Source organism: Rhinichthys klamathensis, unplaced genomic scaffold (assembly GCF_029890125.1).
Source record: "Rhinichthys klamathensis goyatoka isolate OS25496 unplaced genomic scaffold, OSU_Roscu_1.1 h1tg000639l_1, whole genome shotgun sequence".
NCBI lineage: Eukaryota > Metazoa > Chordata > Actinopteri > Cypriniformes > Leuciscidae > Rhinichthys > Rhinichthys klamathensis.
Genome location: NW_026607085.1, coordinates 460,712 through 478,312, shown reverse-complemented (window position 1 = coordinate 478,312; position 17,601 = coordinate 460,712). Strand labels below are relative to the sequence as shown.

The window sequence follows — 17,601 nt, the reverse complement described above, 5'->3', positions numbered from 1 at the left end:
TTTTCAAGTACACATTGCAAATTGGCAAAGATCAATGACCTAAAACACACATCACATCGACTAAACACAAACACACACACACACATATATACTGTATAATATATTAAATTCAAAAATCAATTTCTGATGTCAGCAATTGTCATGTGTTTATGGGTCAGTACATTTGTATGTTCATTCAATGGTGGATTCAAAAATGACAATTCACTTCATCAGTGAGTTAGCAGATATTTAACACTCAAATATTCACTCCCAATTTGTCATGTACATGCCATGGTTATTCTTTGATACCTTGCAGAAGCTTCAGAAGATGAGCCTCCAAGACCTGTTGGACTGGGAAACATAAAGAATGACATGCATGTTGAGACAGTAAGACCAACACAAAGCATGTACAAGGTTAATGATCTCAGCTTCATCAAATATTCATATTTTAAGAAAGCTAAGCTTTGTTAGTGTTACCATTTCTATGGCCCATCGCCACAGCCATGTCCATAGCGTTGAACCCAGAGTCTGACTCCATGGTTGGGTCAGCTCCACTCTCTGTTCAGTGATCAGAAGTCATATTCATTACACGACAGTGAAAAAAACTAAACACTGGAATGCATTGGAGTGAAATGAACTGAATTCAAAGTAAGCCTTTTACCTAAGAGGATTTCCACACAGCGAACATGATTACCATGCACTGCGTAGAGTAACGGAGCACCACCATTCTGAAAATGCATAAGCACTGCTTTAAGTGCAAATAATTTTTTTGCTTAAACATTGATTCTGACTTCTACACCTCATACCAAGAAGTATATTCACACCATATAACAATACTAGGAAAAACTATTTGACTATTTATCTCTTACTATTTAACCCCCACCCAACAAACCTGTCAAATCCATTTAACTACCAGCATATTTAGCAAAGTAATATACTGCACTACAGTCACCGACACATGATTTTCATTTACAGATCTTCTGTTATTTAGCTGTCTTCAGAAATCAACGAACAATGTGACCACTTACCCAATCGTACTCATTGACGTCAACTCCACAGTCGATAAGCATTCTGACAATATCTGTGTACCCTTTACTGCAGGCCAATGACAGGGCACTCTCTCTCCCTTTGGCCAAGAGATGAGGATCTGCACCCTGAAAGCAAAGGATTCTGAGTATCTAAAGATTCAGCCATTAAATTTGACTTCTGCTTTGTGTCCCAGGTGGCTCCGACCTACTGAGAAAAGCTTTGAGCTGAGAGCTTTGAGCTAAAATTTTAAAAGAATGACAGAAGTGTGAAAGTATAAAGAATAACAAAGCTTCCGGAAAAGTGACCCCCACAAACAAAGATGGCAGCATGCACCAGCCGAACATTTGCCACGGACATGAATAGGAATGCTAACTGATTGCTTTGTGCAGGTATATTTGGACTATTTGATCTCAGTGATCAGTTAAAGATAACTTTGAAGAACTGATGTAGTGAAAGTGTACCGTATTTTGCACTCACACTCTGTAACAGGAACTCCACCACAGCAATCTGTCCATGAGCTGCTGCCCACATCAGTGGGGTGAATCCTTCCTCATCCTGCAGGTTTATCACAGACTCTAATTTAAAGAGCAAAAGGAAGGTAAGTGTTTGACATAATTGACCTAAGAGATAATAATTACACCACTTTTCAAGTTAGGGGTCAGTATATATTTATATGAATTAATTAATACCTTTATTCAGCAAGGACACATTGAATTAAATAAGTAATGACAGTAAAGACATTTATAATGTTGCAAAAGCTGTTCATCACAAGAATCCTGAAAATAAATATCACAGTTTCTACAAAAATATTAAGCAGCACAACTTTTTTCAACATTAATAATAAGCAATGTTCGTATTATTATAAGGATCATGTGACACTGAAGACTGGAGTAATGATGCTGAAAATTCAGCTTTGCCATCATCATTAACATTACATGTTAAAATATATAAAAATATAAACAATTATTTTAAATGTAATAATATTGCACAATATTACTGCTTTAGTTTATTTTTGATCAAATAAACACTGTCTTGGTGAGCATAATAAACTTTCAAAAGCATTTACAAACTTTTGAACAGTATTTAAGACCAAACTGCACTTTTGCTTCACATCGATTTTAAAAACTTGCCTTGTTCTATTCGACTTGCAAGGAACACCATCTCTCCTTGTGCCGCCAACTGATGTATAGACAGTGCTAGAAAAGAGGGAAAAAAGGTGAACATGAAGTTATAGTCATGGTTTTAGTTTTAAAGAGTAGATCGGGGGTGTCCAATCCTAGTCCTGGAGGGCCAACGTCCTGCAGAGTTTAACTCCATCTTGTCCCAATATACCTGCCTGGAAGGTTTTAGTAACCCTGAAGACCTTGATTGCCTCGGTTTAGGGGTGTTTATTGGGGTTGGAGCTAATCTCTGCGGCACAGTGGCATTCCCGAACCAGGATTGGACAACACCGGAGTAGATTGACAAATATCAGTGGATAGTTTTGGCAAATGAAATGAGAAATGAGAAGACTTACAGTGAACAAGCAACGGTGTGGATGAGACCTCGTTCCCACGGTGTTTGTTGGTGAGTGTGGTGGACTGCTTAATGGGAGAGAAGTGTTTGGTGGTCGATGGCGTGTACACATGCCTAACCTGAATACCAGGTGAGGGAGATGTTTGGATATTACACTCCGCTGTAGAGAGAGAAACAGAAGACTTCCCATACAATGATATTCACCAAAAAGGTGGTCATTTTCCTCCATCAATTTGTTTTACCTCCATTCATTTGATTTACCTTTAAATAACACAGAGGCCACCTCCAGATCAGAGTTCACCTGGTCCTGGATGTTTTTACTGTCTTCCTCGTTCAGCGACTTCACAAAGCGTGAGCATACGTTCATGTCAAAGCGATTGGGTAATATAAACTTTATCCCCATGGCGTTCTGTGAGTTGGCATCCTCCACTGAACCAATGCTGACTGATGGCTCGACCTTGATGCCAGTCACCTCTGGTAATGGGCACAAACCTTCCATCTCCTCCGATGCCATTGTCCACACAGGACCTGTTATATTCCACAGAAGCTACAAGTGATCTTGAGCTTGTTCCATAAATATAATCAAACCCTTATGGTTGGGGATGATGTCTGCCTCCCATACAGAATAAAGCTTTTGTACCTGGGATATTTAGATAGAGATATTTACATTAATGGAAATATGTGAACGATCAACTGTAAGTCGTATGGCTACATTGTAAACGTAACTTCAAAGGCTACCGTGTTGGGGACATTTGTGCCACAGTTCGAGTCTATAACAGCAATACTCTAAACCCACAACTGATGAATCATCAAGGTTATTATGATGGTTTTATAATAACAGATTTCAATTTGGAATTTTAGCCATGCACGTTTGATCCTGGACAAAATACATAATACATGCCCGACAAATGAGCGTGCTGAATGTCAGTGTTAACAAAACAAGGTTAGCCAACCAGCTAACTTTAACTACCTTTACATATTATACTCTGTTAACCAGTAAAGAGGAAGTGAAACCTTTATTGTACAAATACCTCTTAATTCCAGAGTGTGCATTTTATCAGTTAAAATACAGACGGAATACGAGAGAGCACACCGGGTTAGTTGTGCAGCATAGCTTCTAATGCAGGATTAGGCTAAGGCTACTGTCGTATTATTTCAGCATTACTGCTACATACAACGACTGTACACGTTTATGGAACATTTTATCGCAAAATTAAACCTTAGTTTATATTAGATAATGTAATCATAAATACCTACCGAGTTTATTAATATTGTGTGTTTCGAAATGACGGGTTGTTCTTGAGGTTGATTGTAAATAAAGTTTTTTTCAAAAAACGAGAGGGTGGAGTCAGGCTGAATCCAAAATCGCCCCCTAAACCCTCATTCACTAGTCCACTAATAATGTTCACTAGAAGGTTGTACACTTGTTATTGCAGTTTGCAATGTTTAATGAGTGCACTAGTCCTATGGTTTCGGACACCACTACAATCGGCTGTCCCCTGCAAAATAACGCCCTATTTGAGGGTAGCCTATAGGAGGCGATTTCGGATTCAGCCAGTGTCGACGTGGATGTTGAAAAGCAGAGAATGAATAATACATTTTAATTACATTGTACATCCTTACCCATGGTAACCATATTTGTCACTAAGTTTCCTCGACTATAGATTTACAAGATTTCACAAAATAAATATATTGTTTTATTTTTAATTTCACCCCCTAATATAACTAATAGTTGACATCTTAGCCTAATAGTGGGACCTAGGAGGACTACCTAATAATAGTATACCTAATACTAACACTGTCAGTTTGACAAGTCAGAAAAGAGCTGTGATGTCATTAATATAATACACTCCTACCTTTCTGAGCTCACAGAAGTTGCATGTGACTGTACGTGAACAACATGCACTTTACCAACCAAAAATCAAGATACGTTTTACCTAGCAATCATTGTATTGTAAATTAACCTACATGTTTATTTGACTTGCTTAACCCTAAGTAGCTGTTATAATATAATCTATAGGTAAAATACATTTGAAAAGTAGTATGAAAAAATGTCAACGTTTCCAATGTGACCTTCATATAAGAAAGTTTAGGAAACACCTACTGCAGTTACTGTAACAAAATTGTCCTACTTCCAAAACATAAAGCGTATTCACTGTTATGACAAGAATAGGTTCTATAATTTACTTATTTTCTGTTTATACAGATATTTTATTTATTTGTTTGTTTGAATTACATGAGTGCTAACATATAATGTGTTTGTTTGGAGTCAAGCAAAGCTTGCATGACATCTTCGGTGATGTTTTTGAGTATGTGTCCTCATGAGCTCTTGTCATTTGTTTATTACAAACTATTTGTGTAATTTTGGAATTAGTGGTCACTGGATATGTAATCCTCTATCAAAGCCATTCTCAGAACCGAGTGGAGCAATGCCTAAATATTTATGTAAAATCTGGTCCAAACAACTGAGTGAAAAGGAAACAAAGTAGACTAGAGTCTGGCCCACTGCAAACCACTGAATATTCATAATAACATTTCCATTCTCTGCTTGGGTACTGTTGAAATGTTCAGTGCAATTTGAACAGGCAGCTGTATTTCTCCCTGTAGTATAAGGGATGTCACTGCTTGATGGAAGTTGTGATTGGAAAACGTTTATTTTTTTGTGAGATGCATGTTTTATTTTTCAGAAATGCTTTTGCAGTGTTTTTATTATTATTCAGATTATTATTTATTTGAGTCCTGCATCAAGAAAACAAATGAACTCGGTTGTTTTATCCTCACTATACAGTGCTTTTGAAGTTTTTCATGATTTCCTATTCTCTGCAATCGTGCATTTACAAGGCTGTAGTTTTTCCGTCTGGTTGCATAATGCTAAACAGATTAGATGGGATATACTCAATATTTCTACATAACCTGTCAAAGTTCTGCTTTAGCAGCAGGCCCCATTACCCTTTTGTGTTCTCACTTGCTCTGTTTGTACAGATAGACCCCTCTATGGCTAACCCTAAATCTTTAGCTATACACGGCAACTTAATATGCTTTTTAAGTCTAATAATCACATGTTCTTCGTCAAAGTTGTAGAAAGTAAATGATTTTTTTTTTATTGAATAAAATGCTCTCTATTTTTCTGTCTTTTATCATCCTAGATGTAATGTTTAATGTTTCTGTGCATAACTGGAGAACTGAATTGTAAACCATGGCAGACAACTTTGGGTCACATTTGAGAGAGCAGCGCCCCTCTTTGGTAGTGTAGCTATATTATGCTCACCCAGATACCATTAAACATATCTGTAAAAACTGTGGAAGTGTTCCTGTTGTTGCTAGGCCGATTGTTTTAAAAAAAAAAAAAAATTCTTTTACATTGTAATGAACTTTCTTATGTAACAATTTCACGGGATCTGCTTGAACTCTGTGCAGAGAGCTTTTCTGGAATCACTGATCTGAGGGATCTTAATTCAGCAGCTTGCGGTTCTTGCTTGACTTTGACCCCTCGTGTTTCATGGCTTTAACTCTGTTTGTTTTGAGTTGACTATGAGACTAATTCACACACATGCCTCCAAAGCTCCAAAGTGGAGATTTCCTAACTCCTTGATTAGGGACTTTTCGGGATGAGGCAGCATTTTAAGCTCTTGTTTAGGACTTAGCCAGCTTATGCTCCACTAATCTTTTTTTTTTTTTTTTTTCTGGCACTAGAAGGCCTGCTTCAGTCAAAACTAAGTTTCATCCCAATTCTTATACTGAATCATAATTTTAATGTTACAAATGATAATCATAGGCCCTTTTCAGTTACTGAACCACACTCTTGCATACTTTGTTGTTTTACCACCTTGAAAAAGACGAGGGCAAGTGCAGAGAAGATGCACTTGCCCCATGAAAATGCCAAGGCATTATATACTTTCTTGGAAAAAAGCATTCCAGAGCATAATTATACGCATTTGACCTGTTTCTGTAATTACCAAGAACAAAATAATAATGCTGATTGAGCCAATGGATTACACATTCTTTGGTATTAATGACCTTGGACAAATACGAAAGGGTGAAGTTGCATTGTTTGAGTTACAGTACTTAACAGAATAATCAAAACTCTGTTTTGTGTGCTAGGTAGAATTAGAAGTGATTTGAAGAAATGGATTAATCCAAGTAAAAAAAAAAAAAAAAAAAAAAAAACCTTTTATAATCTGTTCCAACACAAACACACATAATGCAGTATTTCTTGTAAACTTTTCCTGAACTTTTGAGGAGATTAATAGCTAAAAGGTTTGGCTATATAGGCACTGACAAAATAAATGGAGGGTGGTTTGAAAATATGCAAAGACTTTGCAGGTGAGCTGCTTAGGATAGACCATTAAGTGTCATGACCAGGAACAAAAAGCATACTCAAAAAAATGTAAGCCACTTCATTATGAATATCCTGGCTGTGACATAGTCAGCTTTTGATGTTTCTATGGCAAGCCGTTTTAACTTTCATTCATTTCCAGGATATGAATACTTGATATCAACAATTCAATTTTCACTAGTTAAAATTATAATTATTGATATCAGGAATAATATTTCTACTAGTAACAATGGCAATTTTGATATCAGGAATTACATTTTCACTAGTAACAATGCTAATTCTTGACATCAACATTTACATTTTCACTAGTTAAAATGATAATTCTTGATATCAACAATTGAATTGCAACTAGTAAAAACTATAATTCTTGATATCTGTAATTGTATTTTCACTAGTGAAATGTCACCATAGGCTGCCATTCAAAATCAATTCTTGATATCAAGAATTTATTTCTTACTAGTTGAAATTCCAATTTCACATATCAGAAATACAGTTCTTACTAGTAAAAACCTTTATTTCTGATATCAAGAATTCAATTGTCACTAGTTAAAATGTCTATTCTTGATATCAACAATTGAATTGCTACTAGTAACAATGTTCATTTTTGATATCAATAATTCAATTTTCACTAGTGACAATGTTAATTTCTGATATCATGAATGTGATTGTTACTAGTAAGAAAGCCATTTTAGATATCTGAAATAATATTGATATCAGAAAAACATTTTCAGATATCAAAAATGAAAATTTTTACTAGTAGCAATTCAGTTGTTGATATCAAGAATAGACATTTAGTCTAGTGATAATTTAATTATTGATATCAGGAATTCGCATTTTTACTAGTAACAATGTAATTATTGATATCAAAAATTATATTTCTACTAGTAAGAAATCAATTCTTGATATCAACAATTGATTTTGAATGGCAGTCTATGGTGACATTTCGCTAGTGAAAATACAATTGTTGATATCAAGAATTACATTTTTGATATCAATAATTCAATTGTTGATATCAAGAATTGAATTGTTGATATCAAGAATTCAATTGTTGATATCAACAATTTAATTGTTGATATCAAAAATGTAATTGTTGATATCAAAAAATGTAATTGTTGATATCAAAAATGTAATTGTTGATATCAACAATTCATATCCTGGAAATGAATAAAAGTTAAAACGGCTTGCCATATGTTTCTGGTGTCTTGCCTATATTTTTTCATCTTGTCATCTTTTGTTTCAATGTATAAATCATTAAATATCAGCATGGAAAAGGCTTTACGACAAAAATTACATCTTGACAGTAACACCATGCACTGCATGTGAGCAAATTTTGATTTATTTTTTTATGCGTCTCAAAAATTAAAATTTGGTTTTATATTTTATTTATATGAGTTTTTAACTTAATAATGATTACCCACATAAGACAAGTTGGGTCATAAAAAACAATCATAATTATGGTGTAAAAGCTTAAATTATGACATTAATAAAATAATTATTACGAGATAAATTGTTGAAATTATGACATGAGTCAAAAGTATGAGATAAAATTTTGCTGAGCGTGACGTAATTGTGAAACGGTTAAAGACGGAATGGGTTTCTCTGTGGAAACGCAAGTCATAAAATGATCAGAAGGATTACACAGAAATATTGGCCCTATTTCTTTAAATTGTTTTAGTTGTTGTTTTTACATTTGGTACAACAAAATGGCATCATATACTAAAATGACTGTATAAATGAATCAAATAATAATACAAAAAATAATGTTGGCAAATGTTTGATATGTGAAAGTGTTCAAAAAGCAAAAGTGATTTCGTCAAATGACATTTCATGTGTCAAAATAATAGAAAATGATCTACTATTATCATTGATCCAGGCATTTCTTCTTTTTGCAATTCTCCAGTGACTTCAGATGGAGTTGGGTAGTTGAAAAGTTTCAAGGTTTTTTGGTGAAGTGTAGCTTTGTAAATGTGCTCCCTGCTGTGCCAATGGAGGGCTCAGGCCAGAGAGCCAGAGATCGTTACCTGACTGGGCCACCGGGAGTGCAGTTTTGGTTACATGGAATGAGAGGGATCTTGTGCTCCCAGACATGCTGTTTTTGCTTTGATGGACACTTGGGTCAAATTTGGAAACACAGAAAACTTTCAGACACACATATAGTAAACAACACCCAAAATTTTATTTTAGCATATACAATATAATATTAAGAAAAAGGTCTGGCTGTGCTCTTGCCAGATTGGCCTGAATATTATCATTATTTTGTTTTGTTTTTTACCATAGTAAATTGTCATTTGTAAATAATTAGATGATAGTGCTGTTTAAGAACTGATTGACTCACACACTGTTGGCCAGTTCCCTTCGTCTCGGTGTATTCTGGGATGTGAGAGCGTGTTACACTGTAAAAAATTATATGATCAATAAGTTATGACAACATATGTTTCTACATTCCTTTAATTCATCAAAATAAGCTATGCAATTTTCGACTTTTTTAAATTATACAAGATTCAACTCATATAAAGTCAGTTTAACACAATTTAAGTTGGAATGACTTAAACATCCAAGTTGATTGTACTTAAAAATTGAAGGCAGCACATTTTTTTTTTTTTTTTTTTTACAGGGGATCTGTCATTCATGATGGTGTGACTAAACTCGGAGCCAAAGGGGGCAGCAGTGGGAGAGTTGCCTGATGAATGCTGATAACGTGAGACCCTACTGGACACCCTTGCATGTTCTTCCGGTCAATAGGATTTCTCCTTTATTCAGAATTCGTGCTGAAGCTTTTGTGGCCAATCTTTTCTCGGGTCCCCTGCTGTTCTTCACAGCAAGGATGTGGACCATGACGTAATCTCACCTCTCTCATAGAGTGAGGGAGTCAAACAGAAAGACATTGTGATCGAGGGGGGCAAGGGTTGTTGATGTTTTTGTTTGTTTGTTTGTTTGTTTGTTGGTGTTGTTTGTGCATTTGCTAATGAGAGAGATCAGAGGGTTAAAGGCACTTTTTGGGTCACGGCCCAGCTTCAGTCCACAGGAAGGATGGTGGTTAGCTCTGTGGGAGATTTCCTCCGTTCCACCTCATGCAGTGACTGTCCGGTTACATTAATGTTGACTATTAATTTTCATGTGAGCCCAAAATCGTATCGCAAATCAGAGCATGGCTTAGATTCGGTTCTTGTCAAAAGTTTGGAAACAATTTCTTTTGTACGTTTTTGAAAGAAGTCTCTTAAGCTTATCAAGGCTGCATTTATTAAATCAAAAATACAGTAAAAACAGTAATATTATGAAAGATTATTACAATTTGAAATGTAATTTTTTTTATTTTAATTCATTTTAAAATGTAATTTTTTATATGATGCAAAGCAGAATTTTCAGCATCATTACTCCAGTCTTTAGTGTCACATGATCCTTCAAAAATCATTATGATGATTTGATGCCCAATACGTTTTTTCTTAATCAATTTTTATCAATTGCTGCTTAGTATTTTTGTGGAAACAATACCATTCAAACATTAGTGGTAAGATTAAAAAAGAGAGAGAAATTAATCAATTAGTGAATTAAAGATGCATTAAATCAAAAGTGACAGTTAAGACATAATGTTAAAAAGATTTCTATTTAATAAATGTTTTATTAAGTTTAATAAATAAATGTAATAAATGTGAATAAATGCTTTTTGTTTAAATTTTTATTCATCAAAGAATCCTGAAAAAAGTATCACCATTTCCACAAAAATAAGTGACTTCTTTCAAACATTAAGAAATTTTAATTTTTCCAAATTTTTGACAGGTAGTCAACCCAAAAATTCTCACTAAATTCACTTGCTTTTTATCCATGGCCACTTTAAAGGTCACATTATAGCCTATGTCAACAGTGATTTTTAACAAACATCTCTCTGCAGCTACAGATAATTCCAAGTAATGTCTGACTACTGTTAATTATAGGCTTAATTAACTGAGATTTGTGAGATCTTTGTCTGTATTAGTAGTAGCCCTATAGTTATGTCAAACAAAGTTGTTTGAGTAAATAAATGCAAGAATGTGTCATCAAGACATGATTTGTAGAATAAAATTTCCCCCTTGCTGCATGCGTTTATATTTACTACTTTGTATATATTTCACACAAATTGTGTTGCTTCTTCATCAGTCCACAGGAATTATTCATCGTTATGCTGATACTTGTTATGAGCTAAAACAGGTTACTATTGCTGCGTCCCAATTCGCATACTATCCGTCCTAAATAGTATTCGAAAATAGAATTAGTACGTCCCAAATCGTAGTATGTTGAAATGAGTGTCCCAAAGAGACTCGGATGGTCTACTATATCCGGTCAGAATCCGAAGTGCAGATCGATGCGCACTCTAACCATACTCTAACGGCTGATTTTGCCCACAACCCATCGCGCGTTGGATGAGGATTCGGTTAGGAATCGATAAGACAATAGGCCTATTTCACAAAATGGCCCCCGAGACCGGAAGTAGGGTAAACTCTTTTCCGGTGAAAGCGCAAGCAGTTACAGTCGGAGGACAAATGCGGAAACTGTAAGCGGTTTAGTCCTGTTGCTTACCTTTTTATGGTGTTTATGTCAACCCAAAGAAGAAACAACCCTATTTATCACTTCACAGCTTTCCGTGTTTTCATGGAACAACTGGGGAAAGGTTAAATCACGCCAGACACAGACGGCAAAAAGACTTCTGGTCGCGCTGCCGCCCGCTACGATCACCATTCATTTTCAAAATGGAATTTGAACAGCTTGTTTTCTCTCTCAGTCATTCATATAACGTTATCTGACAAAAGTAAGAATATCAGATGTTGTCCGTTTTGTTGATAGTTTTCAGGGAGTTGGGAAAAGATCGAAATTGGACAAATTCTTGACGTTTGCTTAGTGCTCACATAAAAAAAAGTTCCATTCATTTAAATGGCATGACACTTGATGACTAAGCTCACGTTTAACGTTAATATATCGAAAAACAATAAATAAATAAATTGAAATGATGTCTGATTGTAGGCTATGAGTGAAATCTATTGGCTTTTTGTTAAAAAAAATCATGTTATTAAGTGTTAGTCCAGGAGATTGCAGTAATCTTCCACTAGATTATGGCTCCTTTTTCATGTTACCATGAATGAAACTAAGAATTGTACATCTTTACAGTGAATTTGACCTCACGTTGCTGTCTAATAATGAAATTACAAAAATAGTTAGACTAAAAACATGAATGAAGTGATTGATATTACATGTTTTTAAAAAAAAAATCATCTTACAAAATAATATTTAACTGTCTGGGGTCCCCTTATGAAAAGAAAATATTCCCTATATATGAATTATCAATATATGAAATGGTTTAACAGTACGGTATATTTGAAAACATACAGAATAATATATGGTGTTAATATATTACAATATATTGAATGAAACATGTCAAGTCACTTTTTGCAAAGAAACAAGCCATTTTCATATATTTAAAAATGTGAGAATTATTTACTAATATATAATGTAATATTATATAATGTATATGATTTGCCTGTCGCTACTCGATCCGTACCGGAAACACGATCTGTACTGCGCATGTGCGAGAACGAAGTTTTTCTGCCACTTCCTGTCATCGTCAATGTTTTTACGACAACGTCACTGTCACTACTCGATCTGTATACATACTGTACTGTCACGATTTGTACTGTACTGTCCTACATGTGCGAAAAAACATGGATTCTTTTGCCTTTTATGTGAAAGTTCAAGAATTTCTCTTAAAAGGAGAAATGCCTGACAATCACGAAGAGCGTCGCAAAGTGAAACGGTCGTCTGCGAATTTTATCATCAAAAGTAACTATGACAAGGCTTAGACTAATCCAGAATTAAGTTAGGCCTCAGTTCAATTGTGTTGTGTAACAATATATCGTGCCACAACATATCGTAACGTTACACAAATGCACCAATACGTATCGTGGATAGTGACAATATGTATCGTGGATAGTTCACTCAAAATAAAAATTACTGTGTGAGGGAAAAAATTGATGTTTTCAGAGTTTTTGTTTAAGTACTACATTAAACTACTATATAATGTTGATTATAATGTATAATAATGCAATGGGGGAATGTTTGTGGGTCCTTATAATGCCAAACGTCTTATGTAAAGCATATTCGTCTAAAAGCATATTCGTCTAAATCACTGTGAAGCGCTTTGATACAATCTGTATTGTAGTAAGCGCTATATAAATAAAGGTGACTAAAATAATTCAGTATTTTCAGCTTCAGAATCATGAATATTTTTATTCTGGTGGCACCATTGTCCTTGGGTTACAAGCACCAAGTCCAAGCCTATTCATTTAAACCCACAATGTAATATCAAAGTTAGCATTTTAATTAACAGTGCATTTTGTGTTAACCTTTTATAATATTTCTTGGGAGTATCACAATAATATCGTATCGTGAGTTCAGTATCATGATATGTATCGAATCTCAATCAACAACCTCATGTGCTAAATAGACAAATTTGTTTAAAATATCAAGTTATTTTAACTACTTGTTCAGCTCTCATATCTGGGTATTAATAAGTGACTTTAATGTAGTTAAACCTGTCAGATATCAGATAGTAATATGATATTTTTCTATTTACTTTGAACTTCAACTCTTTCAGACGTTTTTTTTTTTCCTTTTAAAACAGACGACAGACTCTGCTACATCGGCCCCAGTATGCAGTATATGCGGCTAGTTGTCCTGTCAGAGGAAAAGAAGAGGTCTGTTCTCATGGAGTGCCACAATAACCCTGGGACTGGCAATCATAGTGGTGTCAGAGGCACTCAAAACCGGGTTATTGCTGGCTACTATTGGTCTACAATTATCAAGGATGTGAAAGAATGGGTAATTTTACATACTTAATGGATATCTTATATCTATACTTAAGAATGTGTCTACTTTTGCCACCTTTGATTGTTAGATACCTCCTTGATTTAAAAGTTATATTTTAAGTGGATCAAAAAAGTTAATCAAAGTTGTCCTAAGACAAGAACGGGTATTGTTCAAAAGTCATATATAACTTTAATGAAAGGTCTTTATCCACTTCAAATGTTGACTACTGTATTATCACAAACTTGTATCAACTGCAGTAGCATATGGACTTAACATATTAAAGCTACAGATGCCATGTCACTTAATGTTAATAACGCCTCTCATCAACTGGCTATTTTTCTAGACAATTTGTTAAAAAAATGTGTTGCTTTTTAGGTAAGATCTTGTCACCGCTGCCAGTTGAATGACCCAATCAAGACTATTGTGCCAGTCTTGCATTCCATTACGGTACTGCTTACAATGTTTTAGCATACTGATGAAACTAACAAGCTAGTCTCAAGCTTGTGTACAGTTTTACCAGCATTTGACTAATACTAATTTTGTGGCATGCAGGTAAAAGAAGCTTGGGAGGTGCTTGGTTTGGATCTGATTGGACCACTGCCAGAAACGGCACGCAACAAGAAGTATGTCCTTACCATGACAGACCTGTACACTAAGTGGGTCATTGCAGCGCCCTTGCAATCTAAGACAGCAGCTGAGGTGTCTGCAAAAATAATCAAAAAGTTGTACTTGTTTGGCACGGTGAGAAAAATAATTACCGACCAAGGGAAGGAGTTTGTCAACAAGGTGAAGTTTTGTAAAGGTTCAATTGTTTTCCCCTTACTCTAGTCACTCTCAACATATATGTTGTTGTCTGCAATTACTCTAGTCTTGCAAATTTAACTGATGATCCCTCTGCAGCTCAACAGCAGCATTTTCAGTACGCTGAACATTAAACATGCTGTCTCCAGTGCTTACCATCCCCAGACCAACGGACAGGTAACTCTTATACAGGATATCTGTCCTGGAAGAACTATTGTTGTCTTACGGTTATTCACAACACAGGCTCATTAGAAAAACGTTTCTGTGGCAATATTTATACATGTCACTGCAGTTTCCAAAAGAAATTAACACTAGAGGCAGTAAAATAGCAAGCACTTTTAATCATGTTTATACACAATTATGAATACAAGGGCAGATTATGGATCAAATGACTTGTTTTCACGTGGCTCCTTGTACAATATTATGTTATGACCTCAAAACCCTTTTTACCATAGTGCATGATTTTTAAACTAATAAATTCTGAAGTTTGCATCACTTAACCAGCTCCATATGGTCCATATGAGCCTGGGCTGGTTATTTATCAACTTTATAAATGCATTGATATGTACAGGATGAAAGAACCAATCAGAACATCAAGCGTGCTCTCAGAAAGTATGTTAATGACAACCACAATGACTGGGACCTCCACCTTCCTGCTGTGGTGTACGGTATCAACACTGCAAAGCAGGTCTTAACACGTTTACTTATTATATTTCTTATATCTACTGTTAGATGTCGACGGGAAAACTGAATTGATGAATAGGAAGCTTCCTATGTGATCAGTACTCCACTAGACACAGTCCATACTTTCTACTCTTCCATCGACACCCACGTCTGCCAGAGGTCATGAACGCCTGTCCCATGGGAGATGATTTTGAAGTTACTGACCTAGAAGATGACATCGACACTAGAGTCAATAAGATGAAACTTCTCAATGAAACGGTTTGTTTTTGAGTAATAAAGGTTAATGAAGTGGTGAATTTCTCAGAATTAGACCTAGGCAGAGGCTGATCTGTATTTTCTTTGCTATGATTCTGCTTTATTTGTAACTAATGTCACTGTGACACTATAGAGATGTGGAGAATGTAATTAATTTTTTTGTAGGTTCTTCACAACATAGAGCACGCACAGGGAATGCAACAAAATGCATTTCAAAATCGCAAGCGGAAGTTTGTGCGAGTATGTTCTGTTCAGGCTGGTGATGATGTTCTGCTCTCGGGGGACCCCAAAAAACGACGGACAGGAGACACGTTTACGAGTCAACACAAAGGACCATTTACTGTGGCCAGCATCACTTCCAAAGGGGTGGCTACTATTGCGAAAGGGTCAACTTGCCAGAGGGTCAATGTGTCAAGACTGAGGACATACTACAGATTGAAAAGTAATAGTGTTCGATAATCTTTGTACAAAATTCCACAAAATGTATTTTGTTACTAATTGTCACGTATTTGTGGATCATCAGATGGACCAACTGAGAGGATGATTCTCCAGGACCACTGTTACTCAACATTTGAGTGGCAGATAGAGCATCCATATGCTTGTTCAGGAGCAAAGTGGGAGAAGGACTTGGGCCCTATTCAAGATGAACTGGTAAGCATTCTGTCTATTTAGTAAAACTTTGCATATTTAAATAGCCATTACTTAATCATGTCAAATGCTCTTTGTTTTTAGTTAAAGTATGTACTAGACAAAAATCGTCCGTCAGGAGAACTGATCGTAAAGCAAGGCAAATTTTGCCTCACCCGAGAAGACTTCTGGAGCCTGGGTTTAAGCCAGTGCATGGAATCTAATGTGCGTATGTTTAATCTTAGTTTACAGCACAAAAAAACGAAATTCCCAGATAATGCATAATGTTCCACAAGGCAGCTTTCACTGGGATGTAATCTTTTTTTCAATTAATTCCAGATCGGAAATGCTTGCCTCAAGATTGTGGAAGAAGCTGCACAAAGACATGTACCTCATACTATTATATCTTCTTTTAAAAAGTATTTATTTTAATGTATGCGTGTTCAGTAACTTATAATGTTCTTTCCATAAGGGAAAAGACGTTCACATTGTGGACCTCTATGTGGTGCCCACCTGGAAAGACAAAAATGTGGACCCAGTGCTTTGTTTGCCTGCAAGTGTTTTTTACTATCATATACTCATCAACCAAGAAACTCTTTTGGGAACAGGTACAGAAGTATATGATTATTGAATAATATTATGTTCCAATACTATTAGGAAAACGTGAGGTCCAAGGATCTCATACTATTTCCAGCTTGGAGCAGCCAGCCGGAGGAAGCAGATCATTATCTGCTCTGTGTTGAGTTTTTTTTCCCTTTAACATTTTAAATTCAAAAGGTAGGGTTAAGTGCGTTCTATTTTCATGGATATTAACAAAATACCCATTGCAGGTTATGTTGGTAGCTAAAAGGGAGATACTTTTCCTTGATTCTCTTCGTCCTGATGGTTTTGGAGATGACACTTACAGAACCATATTTAGGTTGAGACAAAAGATAATTAATAAACTAGCCTTGTTCCAGGCATGTTATTTGGTTACAATTTCCAAAGGGAGCCTCGTTCTCAGGCTTCGTTCGCATAAAAGCCTCGTTCTCAGGCGGATGGGGGGTGGAGGAGGGATGGATGGGGGGAGGAAGGGATGGATGGTTGGATATAGAAGGAAGGAAGGAAGGAGGGAGGGAGGGATGGATATAGATGTAGGGATAGATGGATGGATAGATAGATAGATAGATAGATGGAGTGATGGATAGGTAGATGGATAGATGGAGGAATGGATGATAGATGGATGGATGGAGGTAGGTATGGATGAATTCATGTATTAATAAATAAATAAATAATGTTATCCGGTGTGTTTCTGTGTTTTCTTGAGTGTAGACATTTGTATGCTGAAATAAGTAGAACAAACCTTTACTAAATGAAATATTACATGAAATATTAGTAATATTGTAAATATTACTTCTGTAGAGGAGGCTGATCGCACACTACAACCATCATACTGCCCACACTTAATACACATCTGTATGTAAAATTTACAACAATAACTGGCTTATACAGAATTGACAAAAATATGAGTGTTAACAGGAAACGGAGCACGTAGAATAACA

General features: G+C 35.6%; 1 protein-coding gene across 1 annotated transcript; it reads right to left on the bottom strand.

Annotated features, from left to right (window-relative positions):
* Positions 1-120: 120 nt before the first annotated feature.
* ankra2 (ankyrin repeat, family A (RFXANK-like), 2) lies at positions 121-3,163 on the bottom strand. The gene is made up of 8 exons (XM_056241389.1): positions 2,785-3,163; positions 2,525-2,683; positions 2,139-2,204; positions 1,486-1,583; positions 1,008-1,133; positions 641-707; positions 457-537; positions 121-330 (listed from the first exon to the last, which is right to left on the bottom strand). Exons 1-8 carry the CDS (start codon positions 3,035-3,037, stop codon positions 275-277), a joined length of 906 nt encoding a protein of 301 aa, XP_056097364.1. The 5' UTR covers positions 3,038-3,163; the 3' UTR covers positions 121-274.
* Between the last annotated feature and the right edge of the window lie 14,438 nt (positions 3,164-17,601).

Excerpts from the sequence above, each read along its gene's own strand:
- ankra2 (XM_056241389.1), bottom strand. The coding sequence starts at position 3,037 with ATGGCATCGGAGGAGATGGAAGGTTTGTGCCCATTACCAGAGGTGACT. Across the intron at positions 1,584-2,138 it reads TGCAAGTCGAATAGAACAAG|AGTCTGTGATAAACCTGCAG; the intron begins GCAAGTTTTTAA and ends TCTTTAAATTAG. Across the intron at positions 538-640 it reads CTGTGTGGAAATCCTCTTAG|AGAGTGGAGCTGACCCAACC; the intron begins GTAAAAGGCTTA and ends ATCACTGAACAG.